General features: G+C 42.1%; 2 protein-coding genes across 2 annotated transcripts; both read right to left on the minus strand.

The window, feature by feature from the left end:
* Positions 1-11,302: 11,302 nt before the first annotated feature.
* On the minus strand, positions 11,303-19,649 carry smpdl3a (sphingomyelin phosphodiesterase acid like 3A). The gene is made up of 8 exons (XM_015947771.3): positions 19,455-19,649; positions 18,661-18,874; positions 16,435-16,579; positions 16,256-16,352; positions 15,489-15,652; positions 15,241-15,421; positions 13,737-13,861; positions 11,303-12,646 (listed from the first exon to the last, which is right to left on the minus strand). Exons 1-8 carry the CDS (start codon positions 19,543-19,545, stop codon positions 12,341-12,343), a joined length of 1,323 nt encoding a protein of 440 aa, XP_015803257.3. The 5' UTR covers positions 19,546-19,649; the 3' UTR covers positions 11,303-12,340.
* Positions 19,650-21,552: 1,903 nt separating this feature from the next.
* Positions 21,553-23,031, minus strand: LOC107377864 (fatty acid-binding protein, brain). The gene is made up of 4 exons (XM_015947772.3): positions 22,869-23,031; positions 22,534-22,706; positions 22,166-22,267; positions 21,553-21,802 (listed from the first exon to the last, which is right to left on the minus strand). Exons 1-4 carry the CDS (start codon positions 22,939-22,941, stop codon positions 21,752-21,754), a joined length of 399 nt encoding a protein of 132 aa, XP_015803258.1. The 5' UTR covers positions 22,942-23,031; the 3' UTR covers positions 21,553-21,751.
* Positions 23,032-25,614: the final 2,583 nt, after the last annotated feature.

Below are 25,614 nucleotides of genomic sequence, written 5' to 3' on the forward strand. Positions count from 1 at the left end.
CTGGTTCCGACGCTGCTGGTGGGATCATCCACTCCTGCATCTTCACCAAACCGACCATCCACGTTTACGCACCGACTCGTTTCCGTTTCGCCTTCAAAATCCAACTCGATCCAAACGTTTCTGCGCGGATTGGACGTGTGGAGTCTTCCACGCTTCAGGCTGCGCGTCCAACCTGCTGATCCGGGAGTCCCGACAGGCAGCCGCGCGCCCCCATCACGTCAAAGCCTCTCCTCTCGTTCTGTGACACAATGACGACGGCAGCATCACCGTCTCCTCGGCGGTGGTCAGGCAATGCGGCACGAGCCTGCAGCCTCCTGCTACATCAACGCCACTAAGCCTCCGCCTTCAAAACGCATCTCCATCCGCCGACCTGCCTTTGGCTCCGTTACCGGAAAAACGTCTCTGCGTCCAAATTGTACCTATTTTTGTTCTCACCGATCCGCTAGGGTCTGGGCTGAATCTGGATCGCTAAACTCAGAATGTGGGGAGGGGGGGTCCAGCAGCACATGTGTCCCCGTGAGGTTACGTTCCCCTCCTGCCTCCTGGCTCTGGGTTTTGGAGAGGGGTGGGGTGATGAGGGGGGATTACCGAATCCGCTCCTCCTCCCGCTGCCGTCTGCCCGCTGACTGACATCCAGAAAGTCTCTGCTGCGCTGGGAGGGATGGGCACCCACCGGAGAGGGGTGGGGGGTAAAGGAACAGAGGGATGCAAGTGGAGGAGAGGGTGACAGAAGGATGGAGAGGCAGAGTGGTGAAAGGAAGATGGAGGAGTGGGGGCGTGAAATCAGAGGGGGGGTGGGGTACCTGAAGAGTGCGTGGTGGGGTGTCTGGTTTTAGGAGGCCTGAGGCTAAAGTCCCGGTCCCACCCCTCTCTGACCCAGTTGTTATGCCTGCTGCAGCTTTTCACAACTTTTAGCTAAACTGGAGAAATAATTTAGGGGCAAAAGATTTTTTAATTTAGGGTTTTGTATCTTTTATTCCAGCTTGGTGCTCCATCTGAAATGAATTATTAGACTCTTAAAGCCTAAAAACCAACAAAGTTCAGGATCAGGATTCAGCAGCTCTAACCCTTCTTCTGCAACAAGAACGTGTTTGACTTTTAGTCTTTATTCTCAGCATGGAAATACAAAGTAGGCCTCATAACGTCTATGCACAATTTAGTCCATTTTTTATTTTATATATTTGAAAAGCAGTAAATGACATAAAATCTGCACAACCTGCTTGTTGTAAATGAAACACAGTCTGGTGTATTTTGTGGCACGAGCCTTTCTCTGAAGAAGGAGATTATAGATAATTAGTCTGGAAATAAGACAAGATAATTCATGATGATGTAAAAATATGTTTTTATTCACAAAAACACATTTTAGACCTGCATCTTAAAAACGAACCTCTCTTTTCTTGTTTAAAATCAACATTTCAACACAACAATACGGTTTTCTGCATCTTTTTGCACGTGGATTTTAAATCTTCACTTTCAGAACAAAAACTGTTTTGTTTTAAAAGAAAAAACAAAAACACTCCACATCTTTACTAAATGGTACAGCAAAGTTAAACAAACTGATTATAATCTGTAAAATGATTAAAAGAAGTTTAAATGTCGACTGAAGCTTTTTCTTTATTTTCTGCTCATGTTTTCTTAACCAAGGGCTCCTAAAAGGGTTTTAAACTCATGTTTTAAGGATAAAAAGATTTAGTCAGATGCATTTTTAACTGTTTCTTTTGGGGTTTAATGGTGCAGAGGGGTCCCAGACTGGTGAGTAAAGCCTGCTTCTTGCATCAGGATAAAAGAATTAAACAACAAAAGAACCGACGGGAATCGGAGGGAGGCTGGAAGCCCAAAACCAGGAAAATGTGGGACAGAAGAGCAGGAAGAGGGAATTTTCTCTCCATCAACCTACTTCTGCTGAGTTACATAATAATTCAGAGTGAAGGCCACGCCCACTGCGTGGTTCTGTAACTGACATGATGGGGGGGGGGGGGGGGGGGGGGGCACCTGCTCAGCAGACAGCTGGACTTTAAAACGCTGAATTAATTCTGTTGCATCTGATTTCCTCTCTGGTTTACAGCAAATGTTTGAGCGTTCAGCTCTGTTACCTCTGCCGCCGGAACAAACAAGACATTTAAACACAAACAGACGGGTTTATTTATCCCTCTGGGACGAGCAGCAGTTTGGATCAGGATGAAAAGAGAATGGGGGAAATGATTTTTTTTAATATTATCAAAATTATGGCATAACTTAAGAATCAAATGTCAAAATAAAGATATTTGAGTGAAATATGGAGAATTCTGCTTTGATCTCATCAACCTTTAAACTAGCAGCTCATGAACCAAACTTCACCAAGAAAATCTGATAAAAGAAAATAATTCTATGGAAATTGTTGCATTAAATACGTTATTATATGACATAATTATTCATTCACTATTATTTTATTTTTTGTCAACATTATCTATTTCTATCTGTTATTTTTCAAAGTATTTTACTATTTGTTGTTTTCACCAGAGACACAAAAACACCATTTTAAACTAAGTATGACTCATTTGTAAACATGCATATTATTTAACCCTTTATTGTCCAAAATGAACAGGAATATGATGTTTTTTGTGGATCTCAAAGCGTTGGGTGGGTTTGATAAGTTGTTCTGATCTGGACCAGCTGTTGGTTATCAGACCAGATGTTCTCCAGAAATAAAACATGATTAAAGAATAACTTCTGACGGAAAAGAGCTCATGAAACAAATGAGATTGGATTAAATTAAGTATTTTCATGATTGTTTTATCTCTTAAGCACTGGTCTGCTGCTCATGCAGCTTCAGTGTGAAGAAGGCTTCTGGCAGAAGCTGAAAGCCTCGGTTTGGGGGGAGGGGTGGACCCTGAATGGAGTCTGGGGCCTAGATGGCTCCCAGGGGGTTCACAGGGGTGGTGGGGGTCACATTAAGTGAAATCAGCTTTGGTGGACTGGTGCAGGAGCAGCTTAAATGGACCAGAGAAGAAAACAGCTGCTGGTCTTTAATTATGGATCCAGTCCTGGTTCTGTTTATTAAATTATTCATCAGCATCTAAATATGAAATCCTGTTTATCTGGTAACAGAACTAAACATATAGAAACGATGATTTAAAAACGCAGATTTAGTATTTTTCAGCTGTTTAAATCTTAGATTCTCTCTGACGCCCTCTGCTGGTCAATCTGCCTCAACGCGACTTGAGTTTTTCCTTTTGTTCATCCTAAATGTGACTTTAAACATCCAGAAAGATTCAGCTCAGAAATGAGACCGTACCAGGATAAAGGACAGAGACATTTCTGTTTGAGACATTTAACTGACTAATCTCAGCGCGTTAGAGAGGAGGAACCTCTAAATATTAGTGCCAATCACACGTTTCCACACTAAAGTCTCACTCAAGAGCACTATTCAGGTACAGTACAACAGGTGTGCTGAAGCAGCTCCAACACACCTGGTTTTAATCGGCCACCCGATGAGCTGCTGAACACGTTTTAGTTGTTTACCTGCTCGAACACACCTGATTCAGTCACCTGTGTAGCAGCTCATCAAGCTCTACAGACACCTGTTAACCACCTGTTGATGAAAAGCAGGTGTGCTGCTGCAGGAAAGCCTCGAAACTTGTTGGACGGTAGCCCTGGAGGACCACAGTTGGAGACTGTTGCCTAAAATGATCGTTTTCATCACCTGAAACATTGATTGAACGACCAGCAGGTGGCAGCATTAGTGTGTTAGAAACACCTGATCAGGAGATTTTAGAGTTCTTCTCAACAATATTGTGCATAAAATACTGTTTTTATATCTAGTTATAAATAAAATGCGTTTTCATTACATTGTGTGTTTGGTTTTGATGATATTTGTTTGGAATCTGGTTAAACATTAAATACCAGGAGGAATATTTGGAGTCTTCTACCATTTAGACTCGTTTCTGAGGACGACACGGCGCCACCAGCTGAGATGACACGAGCAAACTGGAAGTTCTGCAGCTCACTTTGATCTCAACAGGAAAACAAAGAAGAGCAAAGATGAGAAAAGGGGAATTTATGGAAACTCTGAGTTCCTCCACTAAGTCTGAAGATGTTTCTCTGCACGGGGCCAGGTCACCGGGTCAGAACCAGGCTGATCAGGTGGAATGAAATAGGTCATGACCCCTGTAGTGATCAAAGACCAGCGTGAACGCGACACACCCCTGAACCCATCCACTCCTCTGAGAGCCAACCCACTGACCCAGACAGGGGGGTTCCTGGAAAGATGGAGGGATGGAGGATAGGAGGGAAAGAAGAAGAACTAAAACTTTCTTCTTCTGGTGAATAAAGTCGAGAAGATCCAGAACCATTCAGGACGTTTTTATTTCTGTCTCATTTTCTCAGCCTTCTGCTTCCTGTCACAAAACTCACAGCTATAGTAAAACGACACACTTTTGTTTTATTTTTACTTCCAGTGGCCATCACCCTTTTGTGTTCATTCATAAACTCATCAGAACCAGAACAATCGGACCTTTGTGTCCCGATACAAACGATTTACTCCAGTGGGAGACCAGCAAGTGAGTGAAATTTTAATTAGAGAGGAAGGGAGACCCAACTGTAGTCTGGATGTTTTAAGCTGGCTTCCTGCCAACACACACACACACACACACACACACACACACACACACACACACACACACACACACACACACACACACACACACCTTACAAAATAAAAGCTAAAATTCAAACATCAGCTGTTCTTGGTTAAAGCCTGACTGAGAATGCAGAACTACCCAAAAGTTTGGAGCCAAAATGAATAAATTACCAAAAAATAAATAAAAAAATAAAATTATAATACTTCATCACATTTTGATGCATCACATACATTTGAACATCATTTCTTTTTATTTCATCATATTTTTGCACAGACTTGTGTTTCTACACATAAAACTACCCTTGACCACAAAGTACAACAACTAAAACAGTGTTTTGCACCTTTAATCTCTGTGAATTAGGATTTTCACCAGGAATATTGATCAGCTGAATAATTTTCAAATGTGATAACAGCTTACTGAAGACAGAGTGATGAATACATCAGCAACCTAAACAAGAATGTCCCAGCCTGTGGGCATCTGCATCAGGTTGGGTGGATCACGAGCTTTGCAGTTCTTAAAGCGGACACATTCTGACTTTTTGACTCCTCTAATGCTTCCAAACACAAATAAAGCCCGTCCATCTGTTTTCTGTCAGTGTTTGGTTTTAGAAATTAGGTGCCTAAAATGAGCAGTTTTTAAAAGTCCCCATTTGTGATGTCACAAAAGGGAAAATGATTACAGAACCATCCCTCTCCTGTCGACGCCGGAGGAGCAGCAGTTGTACTTTTCATGGTTATCGGAGCTTCTCAGGATAAAGCAGCCAATCGGGGGTGGGTGGGCGTGGTCTTGGGATGGGAGGAAAACAGACCAATGTTGAAACGGTTTGCAATGGTGATGAGCTGTAGTCATGTAAAGATAAACAATCAAACACAGTTCCAGTCAACAATGCCTTTTATTAAAGGGTTTATTAGCAATATGTCTATATTTAGAGGGAGGATCCTTGCTTTCAGTTTCCCTAAAATCACTAAAACAGCAGAAAAATGTTTAGAACGCCTTGTAGAAACAACAGGCCTTCATCATGTTTGGTTCCTTTATTATTACCATCATATAAAGAAATCCTCATCCATTGTTTACCTAGTTCTCACCGTTTTAACAGAATCGGTCCACATTGATGCAGAATATCAGAATAAAAGCTATTTATAATAACTTGGAGTTTTACTGATGAACAACGGAGAAAAAACACAACAAAAGGAAGTTTTAAACTGTTGCAGTGCAAAGACCAAAGGACTGAAAAGTTTTATTTCCACAACAAAAACGTTCTCTCGTTTCTCCGCATTAGCATTTAGTTTGGGTTTACCGGGATCCAAGGAGGAGTGAGGTAATGGGTTCTGGAGCGTCTGATTGGCTCCTGGGGAACGGCCTATGGTGGTCCCACACAAAAGACCCGAGTTCTATGCTGCAAGGGCCTGAGAGCAAACTCCAGTGTGAGCGCTGATACACACACACACACACACACACACACACACACACACACACACACACACACACACACACACACACACACACACAACTCTGAAATTCCTTGTTGCTGATGAAGGAGCCCATTCATGCCCGCTGACAAATTACTACTGAAGCATGAGACTAAAGGACCCCCCGTCTCTGCCCCCTCCCCCACCCCCGTCTCCCTGTTTCTGTCCCCTACCCCATCCCTGTCTCCCTGTTTCTGTCCCTGTCCCACCCCCAACCCGCCCCCCATCTCCCCATCTCACCCCTCTATGGACTGTGTGAGACTTGTGTGGGAGAACATCACACAGCAGCCATGAAAGGAGCTTTATGTTTAACTGCTCTGAGCTCCGACGTCACGTTCTGCTGTGGAGAAACTTTGTTCAAGCGTCATTCGGCCCGAGAGGAAAGATCTTCGGTTTCTTCGAACGACGATCATTTCTTTTGACGGAGGATTCAGATCAGATCAGAGTTGATAAACGACAAAAACACGACAGAAACAAAAGATTCTGCAGATTCAGGGAGTCCAAATCCAGAGCAGGAAATGACGGCGCTAAGCATAGGTGAGCTGGTTGCTGAGGTGTGAGGAAGTTTGGAGAAATGAAACAGGCAGAATAAAATAACCAAATGAAAAGCATTCATTCTTCTGGGATCTTCTCTGTGTTGCTTTTCACTTCCACACAAAGCTATAGAACAGGTAAATCCTCACATATGAAGGTTACAAACATGCAAATCTCCCCAAACCCAGACAAGATTAGGATTAGATGATGTCCAGAAGGACGTAATCTCTGGTCACCACTGCTGGTGGTGCATGTGAGAAATACATAGGAGTTACTGGTTTTTCTTTATCTGCTCTGTCGTCGCTTTTCTCTTCTTTTATTTGCTCAAACATATTTTTCCTCTCTTATCTCTTCCTGTGAGACATCTGGGCCAGGTCATGAAACAGGTTTTACCCGGTAAAATAAAAAATTAACCAGATTATTTATAGTTCAGTTGTTCCAGCAGCCCCGCCCACACCTGTAGAATTATGATGTCACCGCAATCAGACCTGGGAGTGGGATAAAAGATCTCAAAAAACAACACAGCCTCCCCAGTTTAAGGTCAAAGGTCATGGTCTGACAATCACAAAGAGAAGTTCAGATCAGAGTCACACAAAGGCTCGTCTCACTTTGGTCCAAAATCATCTCGATGATCCTCAAGTTTCATCCAAAAACCTGTGGAGCACTGACGACGGTGAGACAGGCACTGACACAGCGATGAGACAGGCACTGACACAGCGATGAGACAGGCACTGACAGCGATGAGACAGGCACTGACAGCGGTGAGACGGGCACTGGCAGCAGTGAGACAGGTACTGACAGGCAGCGGTGAGACAGGCACTGACGGCGGTGACAGGCACTGACAGACAGCAGTGAGACAGGCACTGACAGCGGTGAGACGGGCACTGACAGGCAGCGGTGAGACAGGCACTGACAGCGGTGAGACGGGCACTGACAGTGGTGAGACGGGCACTGACAGCAGTGAGACAGGTACTGACAGGCTGCGGTGAGACAGGCACTGACGGCGGTGACAGGCACTGACAGACAGCAGTGAGACAGGCACTGACAGCGGTGAGACGGGCACTGACAGCGGTGAGACAGGCACTGACACAGCGATGAGACAGGCACTGACAGCGGTGAGACGGGCACTGGCAGCAGTGAGACAGGTACTGACAGGCAGCGGTGAGACAGGCACTGACGGCGGTGACAGGCACTAACAGACAGCAGTGAGACAGGCACTGACAGCGGTGAGACGGGCACTGACAGCGGTGAGACGGGCACTGACAGGCAGCGGTGAGACAGGCACTGACAGCGGTGAGACGGGCACTGACAGTGGTGAGACGGGCACTGACAGCAGTGAGACGGGCACTGACAGCAGTGAGACAGGTACTGACAGGCTGCGGTGAGACAGGCACTGGCAGCGGTGAGTCAGGCACTGGCAGCGGTGAGACAGGCACTGACAGCGGTGAGACAGGCACTGACAGTGGTGAGACGGGCACTGACAGCAGTGAGACAGGTACTGACAGGCTGCGGTGAGACAGGCACTGGCAGCGGTGAGACAGGCACTGACAGCGGTGAGACGGGCACTGACAGCAGTGAGACAGATACTGACAGGCAGCGGTGAGACAGGCACTGACAGCGATGAGACAGGCACTGACAGTGGTGAGACAGGCACTGGCAGCGGTGAGACAGGCACTGACAGGGGTGAGACAGGCACGGACAGTGGTGAGACAGGCACTGGCAGCGATGAGACAGGCACTGACAGCGGTGAGACAGGCACTGGCAGCGGTGAGACAGGCACTGACAGGGGTGAGACAGGCACGGACAGTGGTGAGACAGGCACTGGCAGCAGTGAGACAGGCACTGACAGCGGTGAGACGGGCACTGACAGCAGTGAGACAGATACTGACAGGCAGCGGTGAGACAGGCACTGACAGCGATGAGACAGGCACTGACAGTGGTGAGACAGGCACTGGCAGCGGTGAGACAGGCACTGACAGGGGTGAGACAGGCACGGACAGTGGTGAGACAGGCACTGGCAGCGATGAGACAGGCACTGACAGTGGTGAGACAGGCACTGGCAGCGGTGAGACAGGCACTGACAGGGGTGAGACAGGCACGGACAGTGGTGAGACAGGCACTGGCAGCGGTGAGACAGGCACTGACAGGGGTGAGACGGGCACTCAATTATTATGGTCCAAGGGCCACACACAAAAAAGTCCGCGTGGCAGCAGATTCAGCCACACCATAAAACAGCAATAAGTTAGATAGATAGATAGATAGATAGATAGATAGATAGATAGATAGATAGACAGACAGACAAACAGACAGATATCCATGCCTTGATGTGGGGGCTGGGGGGTACGCGGCTAAATAAGTTTGGGAACCGCTGCTTTAGACAGTACAGGCCAAACGTTTGGACACACCTTCTAATTCAGGTGACTTCCTATTGGAGCTCATCGAGAGAACACCAAGAGTGCAAAGCAGTAATCAGAGAAAGGGTGGAGATGTAGAAGAGAATAGAATCAAAAACACGTTTTCAGTTATTTCACCTTTTTGGGTTAAGTACATAACTCCTCATGTATTCATTCATAGTTTTGATGTCTTCAGTGAGAACCACCAATGTAAATGATCATGAACATAAAGTTATAACACATTGAATGAGAAGGTGTGTCCAAACTTTTGGCCTGTAAACAAACAAACTAACTAACAAACAAATAAATAAATAAAGGTCACAGCAGGAAGATAAATCTGAAGTTTTAATAAAAGTTGGGATTAGCTGGACACACACACACACACACACACACACACACACACACACAGATTCCAGCTCCCCAGTGGGTGGCTGCTGGATGGTTTTACTGTCCTGACAGTAATCCTCTGCTGGGTCGTGGGCCTCCACCAGTCAGTCAGCCGCTCGGCCAACTGGAACAAAGATGTGAAATCTCTGCAGACCTGAAGAAGTGGGTCAGTCAGCCAAACAGAACCAGACGTTCTACCAACACATCATCAGTGTTTCTGATGATGTGTGGCTCATTCACTTCTGCTTCTATTTATTAAAAAACTAATAAAGATAACCATTGTAGTGGTAACTGTTGGCGTTTACGGACACCTCTGATAGCAGAAATGTAAAAGTTTTATGGTTTGCTTCAAAAGGTTCTGCTGGTTCTGACTGATGTGAGAAAAGTGCAGAGAAGCAGAACTTTTCTCTCCAGAGCTTCATGAACATAAACTTGTGTTTAAATGATGTAAAATACACATTTTACAAGCTCAGAAACTCATTTTGGTTGGGAGGAGAAACAAAACTTTGTTCTGATCAAGTTTAAATCGGGTTCTTGGTTTCAAACAACAAAAACCTGCTCTTGGGCATCAGAGATGAGTCCAGATGATTGGAAGCTCGACTCTCGTTACCGTGGCAATGGAGTCCAGTGCATTACCATTTCTGTCCCCATCTTTGTTTCCACGGTTACAGTCAGCCAGGGGTGGACAGGAATAATAAAGGCTCAGGGGCACATGAGGGGGAAGAGTTCAGCAGTTTCTGAACTTCTAGGAAGGCGGATGAAATCAGATTGTTCAGACTTTTGAGTCTTTTAGTCTCACGAGATTGTTAAATTAAACAGGATGCCAGGATTCTCATCTTCTTTTACTTTTGACACCTAAAAAGGTGGATTTTATGTCATTTAGTATGAACCTTTAACCAAAACTTAACCGTAGCTGCTGTGATGGACTGGCTTGTGAACAGCAAGAAGAGGATTAAATAATCTGACAGAAGACAGCACATTACGCCCACTCTTTAATCACTCCACTGGTTGCCCGTCCACTTCAGGACCAATTTCAAAATTCTGCTTCTTGCACATAAATCTTTGAACAGTCAGGCACCTCCCTATCTGTGTGAACTCCTCCATTACTACCACCCTCCTCGTGCTCTTAGGTCTGAAGATCAGCTCCTCCTAACTGTCCCTACGGCACGTTTGAAAACCCACGACTTCTCCCTGGCCTTCAACTCCCAAACCAAAAAGCATGAACTCATCCTTAGTTTTCCACCTTGTTTGTTCGATTTTAAATTTGTTTTTATATTCTGGTTTTACTTGTTCTGTTGGTTTTAGTTTGTTCTTGTAACTCTTTTATCTTTTTTACTTCATATGATATACACGACTATCTTAGCTTGTGTTTTTTATTATTTGTTTTTATGTGCAGCGCTTTGGTCGCTTGTAATGCCGTGTTAAAAGTGCTCTGCAAATAAGGCGGTATGGTAATCTGAGACAAAAGCAGGGAAGATGCATATAAATCAGCACCGCTGTTGAAGATTATGGGTTAGGTCAGAATAATCGGTGGTCAGAGTTTGTGCTTTATTACTTTATTACCTACAAAAATAAAAACAGAGGAAAGCTTAAAGAGAAGTCCACAGGGATGGGGGGGGGGTCAAAACAGAAGAGAGACGAGGGTGAATTCTTCAGTCGCTGGCTGGGAAACGAGAGGATTTTCTACAAAGTTTAAACAAAAGAATGAGTGTGTGTGTGTGTGTGTGTGTGTGTGTGTGTGTGTGTGTGAGTGTGTGTGTGTGTGGCTATTTCTCTGCTTGTCCTGCAGAAGTCATCTAGTCTGCAGAGAAGATTCATTTTATAAAGGAACAAGAATAAAATCACAATGTTTAAATTAAATTCCTTATTCAGTAAACAAACATGAAGACAAATAAAAACATTTTCATTCTGATGTTTTCATAAAGTTTTCCATTTTTAATCAGCAGCAGGTTTTTAACGACACATTTCATGTGTTCATTCGACCTTTTTAATGACCACAAACTCAACGAGTTTAATATGATAGAACACACATCTCACTCACACTCACAGTGGTTGTTTGTTGGTCCTGTCCTTGTGTGACCTGAAGCACCTTTAGTTGGAACTCGCTCTAATCTGTGAATCCTGCAGGGCTTAAATCTGATTTAGATTATTTTCATTAACTTTGAAACAATCCTGAACATTTTCATGATCACATCACTGCGTTTAACTGTAAAAACCTTTAAAACAAAGAAATGCCGCAGAATCACCAGAAGCTTCGATACCCAAAAACTCACAGAGCTTTTCTTATTTGATGCTCTAAGAATGAAAACACGGTCAAAGTAAAGTGCATCGATTGCTGCAGGAAGAAACAAACGTGCGGCGTGGATATTTTATTCATGTCCTGACAATTAATCCAACCCCTTTAACAGTAAAAAGTTACATGACAGTTTCCTGCTTTTCCTCCATTTTTCTTCCAGCCATTTTCATGTTTTTAGTCTGGATTTTGCTTTTAATGAAGCTAAATCTGAGCCTCAGAGATTATCTGCTCACTTTGTTTGGTTAGGACTCTGAACTATTACAGAACACGACTCTGAGCTTTAATTTAATGTCAAAAAGGGAATTTTATTCATAATAATAAATAACAGTAATAATGTTTCACTTAGTAATAAAACTTCTTCAGATTTCTAAGAATTTTTTTGTTTAATTAATTACTTTTTTCCCCCCAGTTTAGATCCCTCAGATATCCGGATTTCAGCTCAGATTAATAAGGACCTGCTTTCCTGAGCTGGGAGGCTGAGCTGTGTTTGGTTCATCACTGATCGATCCATATGTGGTTCTTAAATTTTTTTTAAATCAGTTAGAAATAAAACATTCTCATATTTTATCACCTAAAACCATCAAATACAACATAATGTCCCTTTAGTGTGATTCTCTTAGAATTAAAGACAAATAAAGACCTCTACGGGTTTCTACCCGCCACACATCTGGAGTAGGACCGTTGGTCCAGGTGGAGAACCGCACACACCTGCCTGGTCTTACAGTCCCCATCACAGGTGATGCTGCGGTCGTAGCTCACCATGAAGTGGGTGAAGTATTCCTCAAAGCTCTTGGCCTGAGGCAGCATGAAGCTCAGGCCCAGCTGGAGGAGACTTGATGGCTTCAGGTCGGTCAGTCCAAAAGCTTCAGTCATGATGTATTCAAGCTTCCAGTCGGACCTTTGTTTCTCGTTGGCTTCCGTCAGGTTCAAGTAGTACTGCCAGATGTCCTTCAGAGGGCGAGGACAGAAAAGAGAAAAAGCTTTAGTCTCAGTTTAAAAGCCACAAGCGGGTTTTTGTGAGCGGACTGGCGTCGTGATTAATCATCTAAACACTTCTGTTCTTCAGAAGTCAGAGACGTTTAGGAGCAGATGTTTGATTTTATTTGAAAATGCCTGATCTGTGATGTTTTCTTTAGTTTTTAATGCAAAAAACACAAAGAAACTATAACGATCCCTTGGTTTGCTACTCAAGTCCCAGTCTGTGAAATCTCCAGGTTTCAGCGTGGAACTGCAGAAATGTGCTTTTGCACTTTGAGCTGTTGCTGCTAGATCAGAGCTGGAGTGTTCTGGTTTGGTGGAAACTGGTTATAATCATCAGAATACGTAACACCAAAACGCTGCAGAGCTAAACACGATCATGAGAACTCAGCCTTGGGTCCAGCTGAAAGCTGATTTCCTCTGGCGCTTTGCTAATGGATGCTAATAGATGCTAACAGATGTAGCCGTGGGCGATATGGTAAAAAAACATCACGACTGTTTTTGAGGTGAAATCACAACAACTGGTGTTGAACAGCAAAGCAACACTTTCTCTGATAAAACAGCTGTAACTCATACCTAGCTCCCTGATGCTAACATCAAGGACAGCAGTAGCTCAACAGGTTGAGCGAGTAGTCCAGTAATCGGAAGGTTGCAGGTTCGATCCCGGCTCCAGACAGAGAATTCTGCTGTTGTGTCCTTGGGCAAGACACTTAACCCACCTTGCCTGCTGGTGGTGGTCGGAGGGACCGGTGGCGCCTGTGCTCGGCAGCCTCGCCTCTGTCAGTGCACCCCAGGGCAGCTGTGGCTACATCGTAGCTCATCACCATCAGTGTGTGAATGGATGAATGATACACTGTAGTGTAAAGTGCTTTGGAGTCCTTACTCTGAGAGGTGCTATACAAGTGCGGGTCATTTATCATTTATCATTTACTAATGCTAATGTTTAGCTACAGCTGGTAACTATACTAATATTGTTTCTCTCCTAATAAATCAGCTGCATTCTGACTCAGATGAAAGCCTAAAACCTAAAAACGGATCCGAGTTCATCGTGACTCCTCACCGAGACGCTGTAGTCGTTGCTGTTGTACAGGTACGCCCGGAATCCCGGATTGTTGGAATATTCCTCCCGGACGTCTCTGATTGGTGTGACAGCCGGAGACACGAAGAGGGAATTCACAGGTTTACCTGCAACAAACAGGATGGAGAACGGGTCTAGACTGGGGCTGCACAATATATCGCAAATATATCGTTATCGCGATATCAGCATGCAAAATATGCATATCGCAAAGAAAAGATAAATATCGTAATGAATGTTCAGGTCAAATGTTAGCTACACATAATGCGTTCTGTCAATCAAACGGAAGTATGATTTTTTTTAACAAATCAAATGGAGCTCTTCACCCATTTGGCCAATCGGGTGGGTTCTCATAGGTTAGAGTCCCGCCCCCGAGGCGGACAGCACTTAATTTAGATGGTTAGCAAACACCTCAGTTAGCTTTGTTCTGCTCTTTCTGCTAATTCTGCGTTCCCTGGGATCCACTGATTGCCTTTTCTTGTTCTTTTTCTTTTTCCCTTTCCTCACATCTTTTGTTTTTCTCATTTTTATGAATTTTTTTTGTAATTTTTTTATTTTTGATTATTTTTGTTCCTGAGTAAATTTTTTATTTATCGCAAGTAACATCGTCATCGCATTATTAATCACTGTTATCGCATATCGCAGGTTGTCCTAATATCGTGCAGCTCTAGTCTAGACTAAACCAAACAGAGCTGCTGTTAGGACAGGTGTGGTGGGCGTGGCTTGGATACGTTCTTTCAGACAGGTGAGGCAGGATTAATGTTTGAATCTGTCTGAACATTTTTGGTTTTATAACTGGAGGCAAAAGCTGATCATTGTTTTAATAACCTTCAAGTTTAGCATAATTAACCAACGGTTGTGTGAATGTAACCAGCTGGTTAGGATGTAACCATGGTTCACATCAGGGTATCTGCAGGTTTAAGGGAGCCAAATTTAAGACTTTTTAAGACCTTTTTAAGGCCACTTTGACCAAATTTAAGCTATTTTAAAATTAAATTTAAGCCATAATTTCTAGCTATTGCCTGGAACCGGTGCTAACCACGTCACGAACGTGGGAATAGCCATCCAGTTACCATTAAACTTCCCCATGGCGCAAGCTCTCACTAGCTTAACCAGCTAATGCGCTCATCTAAAAATAGCCCCCTTTCACAACCAACTGAATGTGTATGTTCCGCTTATGCCAGTATCATACACAAAAAATCCTGAACACTAAGTAGAAATTCACGAACTTTGTATTGAAATGAAAGAATCTTGTTTAGTGGGCCTTTGGTAATTTAAGACCTTTGGAAACTGTATTTAAGGATTATTTGTCATTTTTAAGGATTTTTAAGGCCTTAAATTTTGAAAAGCAAATTTAAGACTTTTTAAGACTTTTTAAGGACCCGCAGATACCCTGTCACATAGAACATGCATGGATTTGCTGTTATATGCGAGTTTGTCACACAAGTTCCAGCAAAACCAAATCAGCAACTAAAGAAGACGAGTTTACCGTGCTGGTCCAGCAGCACCATGATGCTGTCTCTGTGGGTGTGGCCATAAAATTGTCCCGCTACAACGCGACTGAACTTCCTGAAGATGGAGACCAGCCTCTCGTTGTGGGCTTTCCTCATAGCGGTGGTGTTTCCGAAAAAAGGCAGGAATCCCACCGGAACGTGAGCGATGACGTACACCTGGATAAACGCGGAGGTTAGAGGGACCGGACGACCGTCATGAAGCAGATCGGATGTGTTTCTTTACTTTTTCCAGATTCAGAGCAGCTTTCTCCAGAGTCTTCTCCAGCCACTGGAACTGTCCGGCCGGGTCGGTCATGTTGAGCGTGACTTCATCAGGACCGTAGTAAAGGATGGTGTTGAGACTCACCAGGCGTAAACCGGGTTTAACCAGCTGGGAGTAAAAGCCACCTGTGGAGAAAAACACGTAAATGACCCGACGGGCTTCAGACCCAAATCTGAGCGTGTTCCTGTTAAAGCAGAGTGTTTCACTAGCGCGCTGCTGTTATTTCACAAAGGAGAGGAGCTCTTTCACTAACATAACTCAGCTATTCAATAAATCTACAAAAAACGCGGACGTTAGAATAAAATTACACACAACCATTTGGTTTTATTACCTTAATATTATCACTATTTTATTTGTCATCTACATTATGAAAAAAGTTGCGTTTTTTTGGTAATGAAATAAAGTTAAAGATGAATTTCAGCCCTTTAATTCTGTTTATTTGACATTTCTCTTCTTTCTGTCACTTAAACTGTTCTAATAAAACTTTTGTGTGAGAATTTAATTTTGTTCAAACATCTAGTCGAGTTTTTTTTAAAGAAGAAATCTGAATTTTTGGTTCAATTAAGATAAAATAATTTTATATTTAGATAAATAAAATAATAAATGGGAAACCAGGTCCTGGTCCCAACAAAACTCCTATTTTAATAATATTGAAGGGATTAAAAAATGTTTACCAGGTGAAGGGGGCTGAGAAAAGCTATGTAGAGCTATTGTGAACACATTAGTACCTTGTGACAGGGTGAGCAGAGCGTCTGCGTCCAGCCAGGGTTTCCAGAGAGCTGCAGCAGCTTTGTAGATCTCATTAGTGGCTGCAGGCATCTGGTCCTAAAATACGTTGGATTTAGAAACTCAAGATTCATAAAATCTCACATGAAAGTGAATAAAAAGCAGAAACCTCTGGAGTCACCTGTGGCCAGTAGTCGTGGTTCCCCAGAGCCGGGTAGACCGTCAGGTTGGGGAAGTGCTGTCTGATGGTCTGCGTCATGTTACCGATCACCTGGATCACCAGGTCTGTGGACAGCTCCTCAGGAGGGACATGAGGTGGACTGTCCCTGTGCGACAAAACATTAAGTCCAGAAATAATGATGCAAGTTCAACAAACTACAAATAAACATGTTTTCTGACAAACCGCAGAGGCAATCCTGAAGAGTTACTTTTGGATTTTAATCATCTATAAGGAAGTGAGGAAGTGAAGCTTTGTAAACAGAGTTCTGATAAACCAGGGGTGTCACACTCAAATCCACACTGGGCCCAAATGAAACTCTGGGACGGAGTTGAGGGCCAAACTTAATATTTTTTGAAAAAGTGACGGCAAATTTGCACATTTTCTTTATCAACATATATGCAATTTTGAACCTTTTAATTTGGAAACACTTATTTCTGCATTAACACTGAATGTAGAATAACCAAATTACACACGAGCAAGTCCGATTTAAATGAAACGCATCAGTGGTATTCATTACTTGTGGTATATTCAGCATTTTTTAAATCTATTCAGGATTTATGTTTTCTTGTTTATTAATTTTTCTTATTTTTTATTCTCCTTTTTTCTCCTGTAATAAGTGTCATCGCTGCTGTGACATCTAGCTTTCCCCACTGAGGAACAATAAAGGGATTTTCTATTCTATTCATCTATCTGCAGCCTTTCCACTTCCTGTTTACTGTAGGTTAAATCTTTTCTCACGGGCCAACAACAAAATAAAAATATCATTTTATCTTAGATGAAAATGCAACATCTCACCTGTTAACTTTCATGTTTTGGAGCAGAAAAAGAGCATAAAACCAACATATTTAAAGCTCAGTTTTCTCCACTGGTTTACTGTGATGCTCACCTGTTCCAGCCAGATACCTGCATCATGGGGTTGATCTGAGCTGAGGAGGAGACTCCTGTTGTTTTGTTCATCTTCATCATAATAATGACAACATTAGATGACAACAGGTGCTCACATAGGTTTGTGCTGATGAACATGTCTGAGCAGCTTGACCACGTTGTTGTGTGTCGGGGAGGAAAAACAACGACTACAGCAGCCACAGAGTCATGCTGGTTTGAGCGCGTCGCTGCTCTCTGGAGTTATATCAGCTCTGTCTGGAAGTTAGTTGTACAACTTTCTCTTTCAGTCGTGAAAACATTACTGAGCGGTTAAAATCTCCATTTCTGGGCTTCAACGTCGGCAAATAGCTGAGTGAACTCGGCGCTGAGTGAGAGGAGTGTTTAGTTTGTCCGAGACAGCGGAGCTGCAGACACCAGCAGCAGACGCTGGAAAAAACACAAAAGAGGGGGCGCTTCGGCTCCACGCTAACGCCACAAAACATCATGGGAGTTGTAGTCTTTGCGGTAAAATCAGCCAGCGGGTCAGTTTTAATATAATTTTGATATTTATCTTGCGGGCCACACAAAAATGCTCCCTTGTGTCTGACATGTGTGTGATAAAATAACAGCAAACATCTTCTGAAGGAAGAAAACAGTCTAAATGAAAATAGAAAAAACAGTCAGATGGGAGCTTTCATGATTTAAGATGACAGCAGGAAAGAATCCAAATGATTCATTAGGAGGTTAAAGGTTAACAGGAAATGTTTTAAATATTCTAAAAAAAATAAATATGAGCTGAGTTTGGTTGCTTTAGATTTAAAAAAATATCCAATTTCTTAACCTAACAGAAAGTTTTCATTCATAAAATCATCCATAAGTCAAGTTCTTTGGTTTATAAAAGTCCATATTAACTCTCATTTTGTTATTTTATGATCTACTTTTGACGAATAAGGTTCTGGAGAGGCCCAGACAGGAACCCAAATATTCTGTAAATGTTTCTTTTGCGGTTTGAGTTCCTAGAAGTCAGATTAAAAACCAGAAAGTGAGATTTCTGCTTGGTCATGAACGCAGAGTTTCCTGAATTCCAGAAACCTCGTGACCTGCTTTCAAATGCCATCAGGGAGATTTTCTAGAAGCCCTATCTATGCTAAATAAACAACAACAACAACAATAAACAACAAAAATCACCTGTTTTAAATGACCTAACCAGTCTCTAACAAACACATCAAGTAAACACGGCACAGACACACTGGTGGAGTTAGAACTAGTTACTTCTGATGCCGATGAACATGACAGCAGGTGCTGCAATGAGTGAGTACTGACCCGGTCCATATGATGAAGTCCTGCTGCTGTGTGAGCGGCGCCATGCTACTGAAGGCTGATTGGATGAGGCTGTAGGGAGAGTCACACAGGAAGTCCCCAAACACACCGGCGTGGGTGGCGGGGGCCCCTTTAGAGGAGAAGCAGACCTTGGTGGGGTCCTGGTTCAGGTGGTAGGAGGGGTCCAGGTGGAGGTCAGTGATGTGCCAAAACCTACCTGGAAAAATAGAGATTTTATTCATCATAATGTAAAACTTGCATATCCACGGGTCTTTAAATACACCATAAATACGTGTTTTTCATTTACAAAAACGGTTTCATTAAACAGCTTAAATTGGGTTATTTGCAGATAAACTTTTGGGCTGATTATGAGTTTATTCATGATAATAACAGCCAATTAGATTTGTTCTAAAGGAAAAAAAAGTGTAAGACTTATTTTTAGTTATAAATATGAAAGCTGATATTCTATAAACTATCAGAATCACAAGTACTAAACAGCTGGATGTTCTCCAGCCGAACTTCATTAAAAAAAACTAACAATATTTAGATTTCAGTCATCAGCCTAAAATAAAACGGCGCTACAACAGTTTTAAACATTTTCCATAAATCAGTAAGATCTTTCTCACAATTCGGCTTAAGTTTGATGACCCAGCAAGGCCAAAGTTATAAAGATATCCATTATTTCTTCGAGAACTAGTGGTTCGTGCTGTAACTCAAAGCCTTTAGATCCAACAAACTCATTCACTAAGAACATTGAAGTGAGTGCTTTTAGACGAGAAGAGAACATTTGGGTTTACCTGTTCCGGACAGGTAGCTACTTCCGGTCGGAGCCGCTGCGATCAGAACCGAGCTGCACAGCAGTAGCAAGAAGCCATGAGTTAGCTCCATTAGGAGGTTCAAGTTGGGAACTAATGTGACCCGCAGCCTTTATCATGTTAAGTAGAACATCCCTTCCCTTAAGTAAACAGGAAGTATGTCTGTAAACACGGCGTCACGTGACCAGCTCTGTCTGTCAGCTAACCACTGCGTTTAGGAGCGGGGGGGGGGGGGGGGGGGGGCTTAAAAAGACTGTTTCAAGGTGCTTTTAAGCAGCACTTTTATTTAAACTACTTTTTAAAATGAATTTGAAATTAATATAAAAAAAATCAGATTACTATAATATTCATTTAAAATGTTTGAATTTGATGAACTTTCAAGGCTTTGAAAGTGGTTGAATGTCTTCAGTGGCGGATTTAACAATTTGGGTGGGTGGGGGTGGGGGGGCAAGGCGAACACAGACATGGGCCCCCTTACACCAAATTTTCGACACTCTTTTCTTTAGCTGGATTTGCGAAACTCTCCCCTCCTCTGACACCAGTTATTTTCCCCTTTTATTGGTCCTCCTCTTTTTTCCTGTATTTCTCTCCCCTTGAGTGATTTCTTCTTCCTGTCAGTTTTAGCCTTTCTTTTTTTTTCTTCTATTTTGCATTTGGTCTGTTTTCCTCCCTTTGAACATTTTCCATTGTCTTTCCTTTTCTGCTTCCTTTTGATGTTTACATTGAAAAACGACGTCACTTTTGAAAGTGAAGATTAAAGTTTTTTTGAAGTAAGCAGCTTCTTTTTCTTATTGGAGCCACTAGGGTAACTCCATTTCACGCTTAATGCTTTGACTACCACTTAGAGTGCGGCCTTGTTCGAGTTGAGCAGCGCCCCGCCTGGAAAACAGATGAGAGCAGACAGACGCAGCAGGGGGAGTGGTTGAAAGACGGCGTTTAAGTCAACAGATTTTTGTACATGCGTAGCTCGCGGGTGACGATGGATGAAGAAGATATCGCGTTAGCGTTCATACTTGTTTAATTTTTTATTTTAATTCTGGTGCCTGTTAGCAGCTGAAACACACCCTCACGTGCTTGTGGATATCATATATTGTATATGAAAACATGACTGTAATAATAAGTAAAGGTTATCAGCTGTAGGTTTAGTGTGCTCGTAGGAAACGTGACAAAAGAACACAAAACACATTCCTCTTTATGGCCTTCATAGTTGTCATCATCAACGTTACATGATTTACAGAATACATGTGACCAACTAACATTTCATGTTCTACCACCGGATGTTCGGATCAAAATGTGAACCAATCAGATCTTAGATCAGGTGAGAGCCAGGCTTTTCCCGTCATGCCCTAGGTTTTGCAGCCGGTGGAGAGCAACTGCAGCGCCTTGCTCCAAAATCTGCGACCACCTTGATCTCACGAGGTTATCGTTGCCTACGCAGGCTTGACGTCAGAGCAAGTCGGCGTCAAGTCGGACACAAATATAACCGGCAAGCACTGTGCGCCGATCACCGGTGATCTAATCTGTGCAGCAGTGGCTCATCTCGAACACGGCCTTTGTTATAAACGCTCCCGCCTCTCTTCTTCTTCTGCTTTTTCTTCTTCTTTGTGGTCTTATGGCACTTGGCAAACAACAATTTGGTGCATTACTGCCACCAACTGGATTGGAGTGGAATTACTACCAATCACTTCCTGTTTGTGCATCAGCATCTAAAAAGGAATACTCCATTGTGGCATTAACAGAGGGGTGCCAGCAGTCAGGGCTATGCCTAATGGTAAAACCGCCACTGATGTCTTCTAACATGCTTGAAACAGGTTAAGGCACATTGATTATTTTCATTACACAAGGAAGAGAAATAACTGCATTGAGGCTAAAAGTAACCACGCAGAAATCTTTTACAGTTCTTGAAAACGTTTTCTTTGCCAAAGTTTAGGAACCGTGTCTTTAGTGTACCGCCACACTAAAAAGCTAAATCTACAAATGCCATCTAAAATTCATTCATCATTTATAGTCTGACTCAGACTTAATGCTTTATTATGCAACATCCTGAACATGTGTTTATTTTAGGGCAACAGAGACAAACTAGTTCCATTATTTTATTTCATGTTTTTCACAGGTTTGCAAAGGATGACAGAAATGTATTCATATAAAAAACATCTTAAAAACATGTGCAGCTTGCAGGCCTTGTACATGTGGAAGAGGATGAAGTGCAAAGAGAAGCAAACGGTCCACAAGAATTGGAAACCAACACGGATCGGCCGGTTGGGCTGCTGTCGGAGACCTCATGCCTTCTCATAGGTACGCACTGCATGGATGTCTTCAAAGGTCAGATTCTGCAGGAAACAAAAACCGTTACCATGGTGATACTGTCAGAATAAAGTAAAGCTGAATTAAAGTTCTCTATAACAGATTCATGAGTATTTTTCATTCAAGAGATTTAAACTCAGATGAATGGCTTTATATAGTGTGTTGTTTTGTTATTTCTTTGTCTTTAATTAAGAAAAGAGTTCACTAATATTATTTTTTTACTCTGTTTTGCAGATGATAGCCCTAAAATTTTTATTCCCTCATCGTCATTGTGTTTTTCTTTACTCTTGATTTCACCGGGAAGATCCAGGGAAGTAAAACGGGGTTTTGAACAATGAAACAGTTTAAGTTAAACATAACAAATTCAAAGGTGCACATGTTGATCTCACCATGATCAGCTTGCCATCCTTGATCTCTCTGACAAACTTCGTCTCTTTGCCGTCCCACTTCTGGACATGGACCAGCTTGTCCTCCTCCAGGGTCACCGTGGACTGAAAAGAACAATAAAGAAGATTTTTGGCAAGTTCCTGATCTTTTTCCAGAGGCATCACAATCTCAACTCTTAAATAGAAAACAAATCCAGAATTTTAGACAATTTTCACCCAAAAAATGTGACTATAGAAAAGTTCCTAGTAAAATGCTTGATGAAGCCTCTAACATCTACAACCACTCAGTAGTTATTAAAACTCTGATGTTTGTAAATCCTGTTTCCATGAATTCCCCAAAACAAATGAGTCTTTTATGTCGCAGGTCCTACTTTGCAGTTCCTGTCATCAGCAGTGGCCTCGTCAAACTCCTCTCCCAGTTTAAAAGCGATCTCCGTGTTTTTGAAGGTGCTCTGGGTGCGGATCACCACCTTGTCCCCCTCCTGGCTGATGATCACGGTCGGTTTGGTCACGTTCCCAACCTGCCTGGTGGCAAATCCCACACCTGAGAGAGAACCCAGAGAAAAAAGGTTCAAAGATCCACTCGTGGCTCTTTTCTAAACATTTATGTCCTTTTGCATCAAAACAAAGATCTAGAAGTTTCATGATCATGTTTTCTGCATTGATTTTTTTGAGTGAATGATCAGACTAAGTGAAGAAGACTCACCAAGTGCTTTCATGTACTCATCAAAGTTCTCGCTGTCAACCAGCTTCCAGGTGGCACAGAAGGCATCGACCATGGTGAAGGTTTGCAGAAGGACCACGTTATCTCCAAAGCTCACTGAGCAAGCTGCAGCTCCAGCAGGTTGACTCCCTGCACTTATTCTGCTCCTCACTATTATGCACACAGGCAGGCGGTACTCTGCAATCTGATTGGCTCAGGAGATTTTTACTAAGCTGTGATTGGCTGTTAAACTGGGTCAAATTCTTTAACAGGAGACTAAATTGAATTGTCCCATTTGTTTGTTAAATGATGTAATTATGGTGTTTTAATGAGTGATGGATGGGCGTGGTGAGAAGATGTCTGTCTCCAGAAAAAGACTTGAGTGTAGCTACTTTACAGATTATTATGTTCAGAAAACAGATTATTGTTCTTTTAGTGCACAGGAGTGCAAATATGTGGACGTGTGTGTACTTTGGGCTAAACTACATCTAGGTTTTAGTTATTTTCTAAATCAGGATTATTTAATTTCTTTGTGGTCATTTGGAGACGAACCTTCATGTGAGTGGAATGTGTCCTGATGGGAATATCACTCAAGCAGAATCAGTCTGTTGGACAGCCTTTTGTCCTCCACAACATTAACACACACACACACACACACACACACACACACACACACACACACACACACACACACACACACACACACACACATGCGTGCGTGCACACGCACGCACACACACACACACACACACACACACACACACACACACACACACACACACACACAAAACCTGAGTGTCTTTATGCCCTACACACTCATTAATTACTACGAGTAAATGTATCTGAATAAAAACTGCATTTGTGCACAAAGTTTGAGACAATTATTATTTTCTAATTTGATCAAATTAATTTTTTTTATGTTTGAAGGAGCCAAATGTTGATGTTTTATAAAGAGTTAAATTCACTGACATCCTCATTTATTCTGTTTATTTAGATTTCCTTTATGTAGAAAAATCTTCATGATGAGTATCTGTGTTTTTTATATAATAAACAAATATTAAAGTGCTTGATTTTATATTTTTCTCTCAGGAATGTTTTAAAATGACCTGCAAAAATATGATAAGTTAGTAAAATATGTTATTTAAGCACTTTCTTAGCTATGCATCTTCACAAATTTGCACATTTATGCATTTTTTAGAAAAAAGTAAACATATTTAGTTAATGCAGTTAAATGCATGCCGTAATTCTAGTTTTGATTTATCTAACTCTTTAATTCAGCGTCACTCCTGCTTTTGTTTACCTTTTTTTCTTAGTTTTCTTCTTCTTTTGGCTGTTTTCCATGGTCAAATATTTTATTTGTCTTCATCTACAGATTTAGTTGACATTCTCTCTTTCTCATGATCTGAGTAGAAAATAAAAATGTTTTCTCTCCAAATACAAAATTCAAACTAAAGAACAAACTGTGATTATTCCCATCATTCTGCATGTTTCTAGCAGAATACATCAAGTCTTACATTGAAACACCCAGTTTTACTCTCATCTCTTGTCTCTGATGTCACTGGCTCGACTGTAAAGATTTCTTTAGAAAACAGAAAAGCTGATAAATAAATCTGGGTCTTTGTGCATCTTGAGTCCAACAACATAAACAGTAAAAAATGAGATTTTAGGACAAACAGAACTGGGTTTTGGAGAAAGATGAAGAGGTGTGGCTGAAGCATGCAGAAGGCTCTTTGGCGCCACCTTCTGGTTACAAGCAGAATAAACCAATAAAGGGTTTATCTGTTTTATTTTATTTGTTCTTTATTTAACCAGGAAGGTCCCAGTTGTAGGTAAGCCAACATTCTCTATGAATGTTTGCCTGCATCTTAAAATTTAAAGCTTGTTTGTTGTTTTCTGATGTAGACAAATCATCAGATTCCATCTAAACAGGAATATTTATCATGTTTACAGACATGGTGCGGATTTATGACTCATAACACATGTCTCACCTTATTTATTATGTGTGACGTTCACATCTCATTTTACTCACTTGTTCATAGTTTCATTTTCTTTGGTTTTGTTTTCTTATTTTAATATATTTGTTTCTGTTTTAGTTGATCTTAATAGATTTAAGCTGATAATGGTTGTTGTTTCATTAGATTATTATATCAGACGTGTGGTTTAATGGTGGTTTTATAAAACTAACATTTTTCTAAAAACAGAATGAACTTTTATTGGGTTTTAGTTTGAGCTTTGGGTTTGATGTCATGGAAACAAAGCGTCTAACCGCAGCATCTTCTGGTGTTTATTATTGAAACTTATGGTGGACACAGACTCTGCAAAAGCATAAAACAGATTAAAGAAAATGTCTCTGACATATCAAAATGGATGAAATCCCACCATCTCCAACTCAACCTCTCTAAAACTGAACTGCTTGTCATCCCAGCAAAACCATCCATACAGCACAATATCTCAATCCAAAATGACTTCCTATCTCTGGCTCCTTCAAAGGCAGTTCGAAATCTGGGTGTTGTGATTGATGAACACCTGACCTTTAAAGATCATGTTGCCTCTGTTACTCGTTCATGCTGCTTTGCGCTGCATAACATATGAAAGATCAGACCATACCTAACACAACATGCCACCCAGCTCCTGGTGCAATCTACTGTCATCTCCCGCCTCGATTACTGCAATGCCCTTCTAACTGGTCTTCCAGCCTGTACTGTGAGACCTCTTCAAATGGTCCAGAAAGCAGCGGCGCATCTGGTAT

The sequence above is a fragment of the Nothobranchius furzeri genome, chromosome 2 (assembly GCF_043380555.1).
Source record: "Nothobranchius furzeri strain GRZ-AD chromosome 2, NfurGRZ-RIMD1, whole genome shotgun sequence".
NCBI lineage: Eukaryota > Metazoa > Chordata > Actinopteri > Cyprinodontiformes > Nothobranchiidae > Nothobranchius > Nothobranchius furzeri.

Bases quoted from the DNA above. Each gene is read 5' to 3' on its own strand.
- smpdl3a (XM_015947771.3), bottom strand. From the start codon at position 19,545: ATGGAGCTAACTCATGGCTTCTTGCTACTGCTGTGCAGCTCGGTTCTG. The intron at 15,422-15,488 runs GTAAAGAAACAC...GCGTTTATCCAG, and splicing joins CTGCTCTGAATCTGGAAAAA to GTGTACGTCATCGCTCACGT. The intron at 13,862-15,240 runs GTAAACTCGTCT...TGTTTGTTGCAG, and splicing joins GGTGCTGCTGGACCAGCACG to GTAAACCTGTGAATTCCCTC.
- LOC107377864 (XM_015947772.3), bottom strand. From the start codon at position 22,941: ATGGTCGATGCCTTCTGTGCCACCTGGAAGCTGGTTGACAGCGAGAAC. The intron at 22,268-22,533 runs GTAGGACCTGCG...TGTTCTTTTCAG, and splicing joins CTGATGACAGGAACTGCAAA to TCCACGGTGACCCTGGAGGA. The intron at 21,803-22,165 runs GTGAGATCAACA...TGTTTCCTGCAG, and splicing joins AGGATGGCAAGCTGATCATG to AATCTGACCTTTGAAGACAT.